The sequence below is a fragment of the Agelaius phoeniceus genome, chromosome 6 (genome assembly GCF_051311805.1).
Source record: "Agelaius phoeniceus isolate bAgePho1 chromosome 6, bAgePho1.hap1, whole genome shotgun sequence".
NCBI classification, from domain to species: domain Eukaryota; kingdom Metazoa; phylum Chordata; class Aves; order Passeriformes; family Icteridae; genus Agelaius; species Agelaius phoeniceus.
In genome coordinates, this window is record NC_135270.1 from 59805294 (window position 1) to 59818374 (window position 13081).

Sequence of the window (13081 nt, forward strand, 5' to 3'; positions counted from 1 at the left end):
GGCAAAGGCTCCTGGCAGCATTTTGGGGCTTGTTGGATGGTGACATTGACTGATCACATGCAGGAAACACATTAATAATAAAAGATTTGTCCTAGAAAGGCCTCCCTGCCTTGACAATCAGCTGGGATCACAAAACCAGTGCAGAAAGTGAAGCTCAGTGGGAGAAAACACTTGGCAGAGGCTCCTTAGTGCCTCTCCCTTCTGCTCTGGCAAGAGATGGGAGCCACAGACCTCCCCATCCCTGTCCTGTTGTTATTTACACAGCATTATTTACATATTTGCATGGTGGTATTAGCACACAGGGGTCACCCTGCAGCACTCAACACCACATAAAAACACAGCTTAAACTGGCAAGGATCACTGCAATCCTCTGTGGTACCATTTAGACATCTTCATCCCCTGAGTTTGGTGTGGAGGAGGCTGGGCAGGGAAAGGACAGGGCAAATGTTTTGTCCTGCAGCTTCTTTCCTTTTTAGTTTTGGGTTTTGGTGGTTTTTTTGGTTGATTGGTTTTTGTTTGGTTTTTTGTTTGTTTGGGTTTTTGTTTTTAAAAATCAAAAAAACCCCGTAAAATACTTTTAATAAACAAATAAAATAATTTAAAATTATAATTAATTTATTAAATATATATAATGGATAATATGTTACATAATTCAATAATATAATTAGATAATATAAAATATCTAATATAATTAGATATTATATAAATTATATAGTTATATTTTATAATTTAATATTATAATATATATAACATAGTATCAAATTTAATTAAATAAATAATTTTAATTAAATAAATAAAAACAATTTTTAATTTTTTAAAAATTTTTTTGCGTTTTTTTTGTAAATTTTTTTGGGTTTTTGGTGGGGTTTGTTTGGGTTTTTTTGTGTTTTTTGTTGTTGTTATTTTTTTGTTTGTTTGTTTGTTTGGGGTTTTGGGTTTTTTTGTTTGTTTCTTGGGTTTTTTTATTGCACTTGGAATTCACTTTGTCCCTCTGAGTGAATCTGTCACCTTCCACTGGGAGCCTCTGGCTGCCCAGGGCACAGCAAGAATCTTTCTGCTGCTGTGTGTTCAGCCTGACAGAATCATGCTTTCCTGGCTCTCCTGAGCAATCCAAGTGTTTGCAAACATTAATGGAAAGTACCTAAATATAGAAACATCATTCTTCAGTGAAGGTTTCTTCAGCTGAAAACCTGCTGTAGCTCCATTGCCTTCAGCAAGGTTATGAGCACAAGTGGCTTCAGCTCCAGCTTCTTCCAAGCCATCACAACCCCAAAAATTGATTTTTGAGGCTTTTACCTGCTGGATGCTGCTGCTTTGCTTCAGATTCCACAAACTGTGGGTTCCTGCTGGGTCAGGGAAATGCCTCACAAGGGAGGAGTGAGGGGGTCTCAGCTCTGCCTAAGCCACAGAAATCATTGTGGATGTGTAGTTTTGTGGTGAAAAAGCAAATCCCATCCTCTGGATCTCACCTGTGTCACTACTGGATCCATTCAGAGTCCCTTGATAAAGCCCAGTGGTGGCTGTTTCTATAAATAAAGCTGGAAATCCTCCACAAACTCTGCTTAAAATGTGTTATTTTATCTCAGACTTCTTTCCTTGGGGCTCCCCTACAGCTTCCCCAGGCCACACATGACAGGACAAGGAGAAAGAGCCTCAGGCTGCACCAGGGGAGGTTTAGGTTGGACATTAGGGAAAATGTCCTTAATAAAAGGATGGTCAGGCATCGTGCCAGGCTGCCCAGTCCCAATCCCTGGAGAGGTTTAAAAGATGTGTGGATGTGGCACTTGGGGCTTAGTACAGGATTAATAGTTGGACTCTAATCTCAGAGGGCTTTTCAAACCTAAACCATTCCATGTCACACAAAAATAGTTCACACTGAGCTGCAAATGCACATGGAACTCTGGATTCCTTCTGCATCTGCTGGGCTTTGCACTTTCCCTCCTTGCTGCATTCAGTCTTTCCCAACAGTTTTCTTTCAATCTGCTGCTGAGGCCCTTTGAAGGCCAAAAGGTGCCAGTTTAGGAGGGAAAATGTGACTTTTGTAGAAGTGTGAGGCACAAACCTCCAGCCTGAGCTTTGGCTGTGTGCTGCTCATCTCCATTTCCCACCTTATGGGAGTGCCCAGCCTTCTGCACAGTTGTGCCTCCTCTGCTGAAATCCCAATTTTGGGAAGTTGTGGGGTTTTTTTTTTTTTTTTTGGAAGTGCAGCTTCCTCCTTGTGACCACCAAGTGGTGCTCTGCACTGCACCTTGCAGCAAGGCAAGCTGTTGGCATTTCAGGATGGGGCTTAAAAAGCTGATTTCAGATGCAGGAATGAGGCAGAGAGGAGAAGGGAGCAAGCTCAGAGCCTTTTCCTTCCCCCTTTGCAGGGGCTGTGCTGCAAGGATCTCATTATTCACAGCTCTCTGCTGTGCCTGCCTGCTGACTGATGAAGCTTGGTGATCATCAGATGTGATAAGTGGTCTCAGAACTTTCAATTTGGGTGTTCAGCTTGGCTGCCAGCAGGCTTTGGAGACAGGGAGATGGCTATCAGTGGCTTCAGCACTCCATCCTGGCAGGTGTGTGTCACTTGGATTGCTAAAAATCACAAGAAGCTTCTCAAACCCTTGTCCCAGAGCAGTTTTTCAGAGATAAAAATCCAATGCCTGTTCTCTCTTGGCTGCTTTTCCCACCCACTCTAGGGCAAAGCTCTGTTCACGTTCCTCTTTGGTGTTCTGGTTGTTCAGAGTGTCTGCTGGTGAGTTTTGGGATTGTGCAGCATTTTGGGTGTTTTTTTTCCCCTTTAAAATAGTCCTGTGTTGCTAAACTGAGTCTCTAGCCTGGCTCAGTGTGAGAGCAATTTTGGGGTGAATGCTGCTGAGATACAGCTTGTTTTTGTTTTAGGTGGAAATGTTTGAAATTAGACAAGAGAAAACAACCTTAAGTTCCACCAGGGAAGATTTAGATTGGGTATTCTAAAACCCTCGTCCCAAAACAGTTTTTCAGAGGTAAAAATCCAATGCCTGTTCTCTCCTGGCTGCTTTTCCCACCCAGTCTAGGGCAAAGCTCTGTTCATGTTCCTTTTCTCTGGTTTTCTGGCTGTTCAGAGTGTCTGCTGGTGAGTTTTGGGATTGTTGATAGCTGTGTTGCTCTCAGCAGAGGGAAAAGACCTACATTCACTTGTCTTTGCAGTGAGCACTCTCCAGGTGCCACTCTCAGCTTCACAGCTGTGTGTTTTGTATGAAAACATGCATTTTGACAGAGAAAATTCTGATTTGATTCTGAATGCTGGGCACATTATAATACAGAAACTGCCTCTAAAGTGCAGTGGGGATTTAAGGGGCTAGCTGCATCCCTGGGAGCTCCATTAGATGCTCTGTGTGGTAGGAATGATCTTTCCAGGCACCAAAGTCAGGCTCTAGCAGGGTGATGCAGCTAAATCCCAGCAGCAGCTCATTTGTATGGAATGCAGGGGCAGGACTGAAAGGCAGCACTGGGATTGTCTTGTCTGGTGAGCTGAGGAAAACATGCAGTGGTTGGGAGCAAATCCTTGAATTCCAGGGCAGGGAGATGCCATGGCACAGCACAGTGGATCAGTGGGTTTGTAACAGGCACTGATTTCTCATATTCCCATCTCATGTGGTATCCCAAATTTTGGAAGCCTTTTAATCCAGGCTGGATTGCCACCAACCTATAGGAGGTACAGCTACAGCAGAAATATTTGGGTAACAAATATAACAAATAAAGGATTTGGTTAACAAAGGGTGGTTTGTTAGTTTTCAATGCCTGGATGCAGGGTGACTACACCAGGAGGGAATTTTTCTACAGGGCTGAGCAGAGTTGGTGTAAATTAGATAAAAGTGCATAAATACTGTGTTTCAATTCTCAGCCTTGGAAAAGGAACTGTGAGAAATTCAAAGCATGCCATTGTTCCAGATATTATCTTTCCCTGGTGGGTGGCTCCATCAGCAGCTATTAAATAGCTCCAATGCAAATGCTGGCATAGGATGTCCCTGAGACTTTAATAACTATGACTTGGGGAAAAAAAATACTGTGGGAAGGCTGGCTCTGTATTTTCCCTGCTCTAGACTTCCTTCAGCATCTGCAGCCAGTTGTGGCTGGAAATAGGAAAAACTAGGAAAAAACCCTTTGGTTTGATCCAGTACAGTGGTTCCTGTGTTGCCATTTTAGATCCTAGTGATGAAATATGGCTTAAATATTTATTTTTTTCCTATTTTATAGTTTGTGAATAAATGGGTATCTGCTGTAGCAGAGAATTCATGGAATCACAGAATGGTTTTGGTTGAAAGGGACCTTAAAGATCATCTTGTTTCAATCCCCCCTTCTGTGGGCAGGGAGACCTTGCACTGAATTCACAGGAATTTCATCAGAGTCTCATTGATCAGCTCTCCTGTGAAGTGTTGGCTATGCTGCCTTATTTCCAACTCTTCCCAAAGCCAGGTGGGATCAGGCTTGGAGCAACCTGGTCCTGAAAGCAGTGGGAAAGACTCAGTTAGAGTTAAACATAGAACCAACTCATTGCTGCCTCCAAGACTGGAGATCAGGGGAAGAGCTCTCCCTGGAGCTGTGATGGGTTAAGCAGGGAGCTCTGTAGTTACAGAAACCCAGGTGTTGTACACGTGCACAGCCTTGTTTGCACCCTGCTGCTAGGAAGCAAAAAGTTACTGCATTTCCCACTAATTTGAGAGTCTGAGACGACATCTCCTTGTTCCCCAGCAAGTTCCACTGGTGATGAGCTCCTCCAGGTGAAGCTCTGTGGGTGTTTTCCTGCCAGAGAACAGGGACAGGTTCCTGCAGCTGCTCTGCTCTGGAGGAGCTCAGCCTGGTGCTCACCTGAGAGATCTGTGAACCTTCTGCTTCCCACTCCCAAAGGAACTGTTGTTCAGCTCAGAAATAAAATGATCAGGCACAAGATTTCATTTAAAGCTTTGAACATCAATGTCAAGGAATCAAAACAATTCTGTTTCAAGATTCTGTTTCTCCAGGGTAAAAATTATTTCTGGGTTTGGTCTCTTGCACGTTGTGGTGCTGCATTACAGGGAGATGCTGTGGGGCTAAAGTTTCCCCATGTTAAGATGTGAAATCATCTCCTGTGTTTCCAACACGTGAATTACAACTTCAATTTGAACTGCAATTGCATAAACTCTTAACCATGAGGAGAATGTATAGTACCAGCTGCTACCACTGTAGTGTGTCTGCTGACTCTCCTGTGTTGAGGTCTAGTTAAATATGTTCCCTGACATTTCTTTTCTGTCTCTCTGGCCAGAGGGTGAGGAAGAGGAAGAGGATGAAGAGGAGGAGGAGGAAGAAGAAGAGGAGGAAGAGGAAGACGAGGAGGACAAAGACCTGGACCTGATGGATGAGAGCATGGAGGGTGACACGGATCTGCCTGGCTTCACACTGCCAGGAGAGACCTCCCAGGAGCCCCTGGCTGGCCTGGAAAACCCTGTGGCCCAGCTGGCTGGGGTGTCCTACCAGGTTCCTGACACCATTGAGTGGGAGCAGCAGAACCAGGGTCTGGGTAAGAGAAAAGCCCCTTCCTTCTTCCTCTCCCCTTCACCTCTCCTGCTCTTCACTCTGCACCAGGCATTCCCTCGTGCCAGCCATGGGCTGGCTCTCAGGCTAAACACAGAGCAGGTTCATTCCTGAGGAATCCCAGTTCATCAGTGACAACTGGTGACACTGGGATGTGTCCCAGGCAGCGTGACCTGACTTGTCATTTTGGGGAAAAGATGGATATTCCAATGCTGCTCGTTGATTCCCAGAGTTTAGTGTTGTCCTGCTCCAAGGTTGGACAAAAAAACCCCAAAATCTTCTCAGGTGAGATTCCTGGGCAAATTTCAGTTCCCTTTGCCCAAGATGGGTTGGTGCAGGGATATTTGTCCTTTGGGGACAAAGGAGTTGGGTATTTGCTCACCATCCTCTTTGCTACTTCAGAACATTTGTCTGAGTTTCACTTTTCTGACATTTTAAGAGGCCCATTTATGATCCAGCCTTGGGAAGCTGTGCTGGCAGTGTGAAGACAAACCTGCAAAGCCTCTGTAAAGCTTTACAAAATTTATTCCTGCTGTACATGCAGGCCCTGTGTTTAATGACTGTCCTTATTCCACGTGGAAGTCAGTGTTTGTGTGTGTGAAGTCCTTGTGATGCAGGTCAGAGCTGCTGTGGGACAAAGGAGATCTGAGAAAGGAGCTCGTCCAGCCTGGCAAAAGCTCTGGAATAATTTCCCAGCATACTCAATTCCCAAGCCAAGCCCTGTCAAACACAGTGGGAACATTTCAGGTGAATTTGTGGGAGCTGAACCACATCTAGACAGAAGGTCTTTGTGTGTGACTATTGGAGTTAGCTGCTCTTAGAAGCCCATCAAATAAAAAAAACCCCAAGTCTTTTATATATTGTCCATCATGTACACCCATGTGATTTCTATCACTTCCCCTGAAAGCATAATTCTGATTTTACCTCTGTGATGCTGTTTCCAGCCTGCTTTAGTGATCTTGGCTTCCTTAATTGAATCAAAGATTGTCTTTCAAGAACTGTGTGGGAGGTTTGATTTCCAGACCTCTGTGGGAGGGTTGGCCTTTGAAGGAGAGATTGAGTTTGCAGCAGGACTGATCCCTCCCTGTCACACTAAATCCTGCTTGAAAAGCACTCTGTTGGGTGCTGGCTGTGTCAGGGCTGTCTCACATGTCCTGCTGTCTCCCCACGAGTTGTGTGAGGGGAATAATTTGTGTCCTTAAGGGTTTCTGGTTGTCTTTGGCAAGCTGGGTGAAAGAGGTGTGTGTGTGGTGCTGTTGTGTGTGACAATGTTTGCCATCAGCTTTGGGGTGACAGAGGAGGTTCTGTGCCAGACACAGCTCATGGTTTGTGTCTGGACTGGAGTCACAGCTGCATTTCCAGCTGCTGGAGGAAGAGGCTCAGGGCAGGAGCTGCAGGTCTGGCACAGCAGGCAGGGGAGAAAGCAGTGACCAGGGGCTGGTGCTGTTCCTCTGAGCCCTGAAAGGGCTTCTTTGCAGAAGTTTGGGACAAGGAATAAACAGACTAGATGGTACAAGGCAGGATTCTCCCCCCCAGCTTATGTTTTATTGACTTCCATGCACACTGGAGGAGCCCTGTGCAGTGTGAGCTGGGTCAGCATCACAGTGATGGCTCTGAGCCCCTGGAGCACTGGGCAGATGAGGATTTTGGTCTTCCCTGCAAGTCACCAGATCCAAGTGGCTGGGATTGCCTTTTGTTTTTAGGCTGCTGCAGCCAGTACAACACCCATGAGGGAGAGGATGAGGCTGTGGCTGAGCTGAGTTCATTTTTAGGACTTAGGTGGGGCTTTTGTGCAGGGCTGTGCTGGCAAAAAGAGAGGGGACACAGTGGGATCAGCCTCTCTGCTGGTGGCTCACCCCTCTGACTCCAGCAGGCAGACACTTGTGTAAAAAGCCTTTTAATTCTTTTCCTGTCCAGGTGACCTCAGTGGCTCTGTGCCACTGCTCCTGCCCCACCTGCAGTGTGCTGCTGCTCAGCAGTGCTCCTAAGAGAAAGGGAAATTATTTATGTTTCATAGGCACAAAGAAAATGGAGCTAGATGAGGAGATTGGAGCTGAATGATCTTTAAGATCCCTTCCAAGCCAAGCCATGCATGATTCTGTGATTCTGTGAAAACCAAGGGCTTGCATGAGCTCACACTGATAACCTAAATCCATGGAAGGAGCTGAAGCCAGGGGGTGAGAGCTGATTTCCTGGGAGTGAGGGAGCAATGGCAGCTGCTTCTGCAGGGGTGTAGCCCTTCCCCTCTCCAGCTTGTGCCAGGTGAGGATTTCTGCCCTGCTTCCCAGCTCTGGACTCATGGCACACATCAGGCTGCCTCTGTGTCCATACCTGCTCCTGGCTATGGGTTTCTTGATGGAGGGGTTTGGCAGAACAGGAAAGGTGGGGAAAAGCACAAAGTGGGTGGTTAAGAACAGAAGAAATCCCCCCCCAAAACCTGGCAGGAAGCTGGAGGAGCTGCTCCATTGTTCTGCTGGAGCACCTGGAGACACCAGACTCTCTGGAAAAGACTTATTAAGCTTTAGGTCTGCTGGCTGGGCTATTTTTTCTTTGAAACCCTTTTTCTCCAGGTGACTTTCATCTTTGAAGATTCATCTTTGAAGATCCAGTTCTTTTAATTTGGGGACTGCTTTGTAACTGCTGGACATCCCCAGAAGAGCTCAGTGTGTCTCTTCCTTCCCTAGATAGCACTGGGATGTGAAGAATTTCCCTTATTGTGTAAATTAAGCAGGGTTTGGAAGGGGAAGTTGTTCTGTTTCACCTGGGATACAGCATTGGAAAGGGAGACCTGAAGGAAGGTGGCAGCACCCAACAGAGAACAGGGTGAGGGGACAACATCCAAGCACCAAACTTTTACAGCTGGCATTTTCCATTTTTAAAACACTTTGCACACGTGTCTTCCTCCTGGGGATGCTTCTGTCCTCTAGCCTTCAGAAATTTGACATTTAATGCTAAAATCTGTAGTGCAGAGGAGCCCAGAAGTGTTGGAGTAGCTGTTCTCAGGCCAGTTATTATCCAGCCTGCTTGCTCTGATGGCTGACACAAGTGCAGATCCCTGGAGAACGAGGAACTTGATCCACAAAACAGCTTGGCAGAGAAAGAGACAGTTTGGATTTTTGTAGTGGTCAATGAGAAAGCACTGGAGGAACAAAATCATTAAAAATGTCAGTTCTGGGCAGTCAGATGGTCCCACATTAACTCCAGCTGAGCAAAAGCCATTTATTAGTGCCAGTAATGAGACTGACAGTTTCACAGCCCATCAACTGGCTCTCTAACCAGCAATATGAAGACAAAGAGTAAAGCAGAAAATGAGAAAATCTGTGCATTTATAAAACAGAATTTGACTCTCCAAAAGCCATCCTGGCACCCTGCAGCTCTGGGGGAGCAAGGTCTGAATGTGATTTGGGACCTGGTTTGGTGTCACTGGTTGCCAGTGAAGGACAGAGCAGCACATTTGGACCTCTCTGCATTCTCTGTGAGGTGGCTTTGGTGTCTCTGCACTCATTTCTTGATTTGTGTGTCGGTGGTGTGTGGTGGGCAAACACTGAACACTTGGAGAGCATCAGAGGAACACAAAGACCAGGTGGATAACTTGAATTTTCAGGGAATAAATAAAAATACCTGATCTTCCCCTGCTCCCTCTTTCATGATGCATTACTAGGAGAAGTGCAGTAGGTTGAGGTGGGTTCAAACCTGGTGAACAGTTTATGGTCCTTTAGTTTAGTATAGTTTATGGTTCTCATGCATTTTAGAGCAGGTGGGCTTTACTGTGCAGCTCCAAGGAGATCAAACCCCTCTGCTTCTGGTGGTGGTGGCCTCTTCTCCCAGTTCTCAAGAGTGTTTATTCTCTCAGTTCTGTGAGAATTCTTACTTTAACAAGAATGAGCCAAGAGGAAAATGGCCTCAGACTTCCCAGCTATTTCCTGATGCCTTAGTGCTGCCTGTCCTCCCCATCCCAAGGGGAATAACTCCTGCTCTCCACAGTAGGTAACAGCAGGACATCTAGAGCAGATCTAGAGCAAATTTAAGCCTTTATTTTTACCCCACTGGGGCATGCAGTAGTTTGCATTGTGCATTTAAAATGTATGGAGTTGGTGATTTATTCTTTCTCCATTTTAGGGTCCACTTGATGTAATTTTTCCATGTTTGCTAACTTGGCTTTGCACCTTTGTCTTCATCAACCTGCAGTTCCATATTACACCTGAATTTACTCTCTGTGGTGGCTTGTGTGTATGCTAGGTGCTATTTTTTATTTTTTATTTTTACCTAAATTAATTTTTGTCCAGGTCTGCCTTTCTTTAGCTGAGCCATTGGGGTGTTCTTTGCACCCACCTGTTCATGGCAATTCCACATTACAGGGTTGTAGCTTGTGAGAAGGTGCCTGGTTCCACAGCATTTGTTTTTTGATTTCCATCTGCCCATGCAGGAATTGTACACAGGGGAGTTTGGACCATCCCTGTGGATAGGATTTAGAGATTAAACAAAAAAAAAACCAAACTAACAAACAGCAATTTAGGAAGAAGTTATGAAGTGTGACAATATAATCCTCAACGTGTAGTTTCCAAAATAGAAACCATGTCTGTGTTTCATGTACTTCTGTGGGTAGGACATTAGTTCTCACTATAATGGAAGGTTGTATAACTCTCTCAGGTAATGACAAGGCACTTGCATAATAAACACACTTCTGGAATCTGAATTTTTATATATTTTTTTATATAATGGATAAAAAATATTTGCAGCTCTGAGCAGCTCCTTACAGAGAAAATAGCTCTCATTGTATTGCAGATCTGTGGTCACAAATTACACTGCATAAACCATATAACAGATGCCTCTGGTTAATGATGGGGAGGCAGAGGAGCAGAAGGACAGCAGTGGAAGATGATGAATGTTCAAAATGTCGTTTTTTACAGGAAGATAGGATTAATGCTTTTATGGGCAAAAATAACCAGCATTAGGAAGGCAGGAGCTGAGACTCAGAAATTAGTAATATGTTCTTTAATTGCTGCCCCAAATGGATCTATTTTAAGTACTCTTACAGCTCGTGGCATTGGAACATTGGAGTGCCTTTTAATCTTTAATGCATTTATCTCCTTAATCACCCTGGGAAGGCTCATCTGTGCTTTAAAGGTGGTGAGGAAACCACAGAGAGGCCCAGTGACCCCTCTGGTTTCACAAGGGAGCCTTTGCAGAGTGGGGATTTGAAGGAGGGGAATGAAATGAGTGCTTGGGCATTGCCTTTCCCTTCTGGAGGCAGGATGTGCACACCTGCATTTCTCCCTGGAATGGACACTCAGAGTCACCATCCTGCCAGTCCATAGGAATCCCAGGTGGGAGAGGCTGGCAGGAGCCAGGATGAGGAATGTAACCAGCAAATTTTCCTTTCCCCCATGCTCCAAGTGCTGCTGCCTGCAGCAATCCTGCCCTCTGCTCAGGTATTAATAGGAGTTCTGTGGCCAGGCAGGGCCTGGGTTCCACATGGCTGCAGACAGAAATGAGCAGTCTCAGGAGCAGAGATTATTCTTCCTGTCTTTCTGGGTGCTCCAAATAATTTATACAGTTCCATATGTTCCTTGCTAGCTCCCCTTCCCTCTCCCAAGCAGCAGGGAAGCTCCCACCATCAATCTGTGCCTAACTCAGGTTTCTGTCCCTCGTGAGGGATGTGTACTCCACTTGGAATTGCTTCTGTTTTACTTAAGAGATTGCTCATGGTTGCATCTTAGTCCTGGAGCAGACTCATATTTAATCAGGTTTGTCTTGTCCAGGGGAATTCTGCATGCTGTCTGTGAGCAGTGGTGATCCTCTCTGCCAGCTCAGGGTGACATTTGCTGTTACAACAGCAGAGCAGCTCCCAGGAGGGGACAATTCACATCTGAGGTGGCTTTTGCTCCTTGTCAGACCTAATTCCAAGGTGGTTTGGGGAGTGTGTCTCTCTAATATTCCTTATTTCTTCAAGCTGCAGGGCCCTGTGCTGGGATCTTGGTCAGTGGGACCTTCCAGGAGACACAAAACTTGGACAGTTCTGAGCCCTGTGGTCCTGACCCACCACCCTTTGGTGCTCTTCCCTTTTCCATCCAGCACAAGACTGCTGTGCCCCTGGGAATGAGGCCAGTGTGTGTCAAAGGGAAGACAGGAGCAGTGTGTCTGCTCTGTGAGCTGGGATGGGGAGATTCCAAGCACAGAATGTGGTATTTGCTGGGTCCCCAGGACAAATGAGGAATTGAGAATCTGACTCCATGTTCTTAGGAGGCTAATTTATTATTTTATGATACTACATTATATTAAAGAATGATATCCTAAAACTATACTAAAGAATAGAGAAAGGATACTTACAGAAGGCTTAACAAGATACCAATGAAAATCTTGTGCCTCTCCAGAGTCCTGACACAGCTGGCTGTGGTTGGTCATTAAGTCAAAACAATTCACATGTTGGATAAACAATCTCCAACCACATTCCAAAGCAGCAAAACACAGGAGAAGCAATCAGATAATTATTGTTTTCATTTTTCTCCGAGGCTTCTCAGCTTCCCAGGACAAGAAATCCTGGTGAAGGGATTTTTCAGAAAATGTGACAGTGACAGGGGAGCATGAACCCCTGATGAGCTGGAGCTACATCCTTCCCCTTGGAAACACCTCAGCTCTTGTCCTCAAGGCAGAAATCAAAGCTAAGGGAAGAGATAGAGATGAGGGGAGTGGTTGAGTCCCATCCCTGGAGGGATTTAAGAGCTGTATGGATGTGGCACTCGAGGACATGGGTTAGTGGTGGCTTGGAAGTGCTGAGGAAATGGTTGGTCTTGATCTCTGAGGGGCTTTTCAAACTGAACAGTCCTGTGATCCTACGAGTAAATCAGGAGATTAGAGGGTGTCTTGGTCATTCCCAGCTCAGCTATCAGAAACAGGTGACACAAAGCTGCTGCTCACAATAATCAGGCTGATATTTTACCCTGACATTTTTGTTGGAGTGTATTGGGAAGCAGCAGCACTAAAACATCCTTGGATATGTCACTTTGAAGCACCAGCCCTTCCACAATGTTTATGCACCCAGTTAAACCCGTGTCAGAGGAAGACTCAGCCCATTTGTTACCAGCCATTAAGTGCTGTCTCCAGGGGCTGGGGGAGGATTTAGAGGCATTTTCTCATTTTTGGCGCTCCCTGCCCACAGAGAAGATGGAGCCCCATCAGACAATGTATTAAAGTGAAGTTACTGGCTATTGCAGGGAGGAGTGAAGAGATCCTGTCCATCCACAGCTTTTCTGCTTCTTTTCCTTCAGTTTGGAGAGAGTTGGAATCTGAAATGCAGGGAATTCTCAGAACTTTGGGCCTGTTAAGCCAAAGCTTAGAATTAAACACAGGATTTGATCTGAGACCTTGGAAGAGACTTCCAAACTTAGGTGCTGGAAGTGAGAATGTGGATTTATAGTTTAAAGCAAAGACATGTTAAGTTAAGAAGAGGAAAGTTTAGAGTTTTATAGTTTAAGATATAAAAAAATAAAAGCAGTTACAATGGTAAACAAGGAGTTTAGAATGAAGCACTGTAGGCTTGTGTGCC

At 45.3% G+C, this 13081-nt stretch overlaps 1 protein-coding gene across 2 annotated transcripts in view; it reads left to right on the forward strand.

Moving 5' to 3' along the window:
• The window catches only part of ARMH4 (armadillo like helical domain containing 4), a 60962-nt gene that overhangs the window by 16928 nt on the left and 30953 nt on the right, over positions 1–13081 (forward strand). For both annotated transcript variants that reach the window (XM_054635245.2, XM_077180833.1), the window contains exon 5: positions 5267–5521. In XM_054635245.2, the coding sequence (XP_054491220.2) occupies positions 5267–5521 (255 nt within the window). The remainder of the gene's footprint in view (positions 1–5266; positions 5522–13081) is intronic.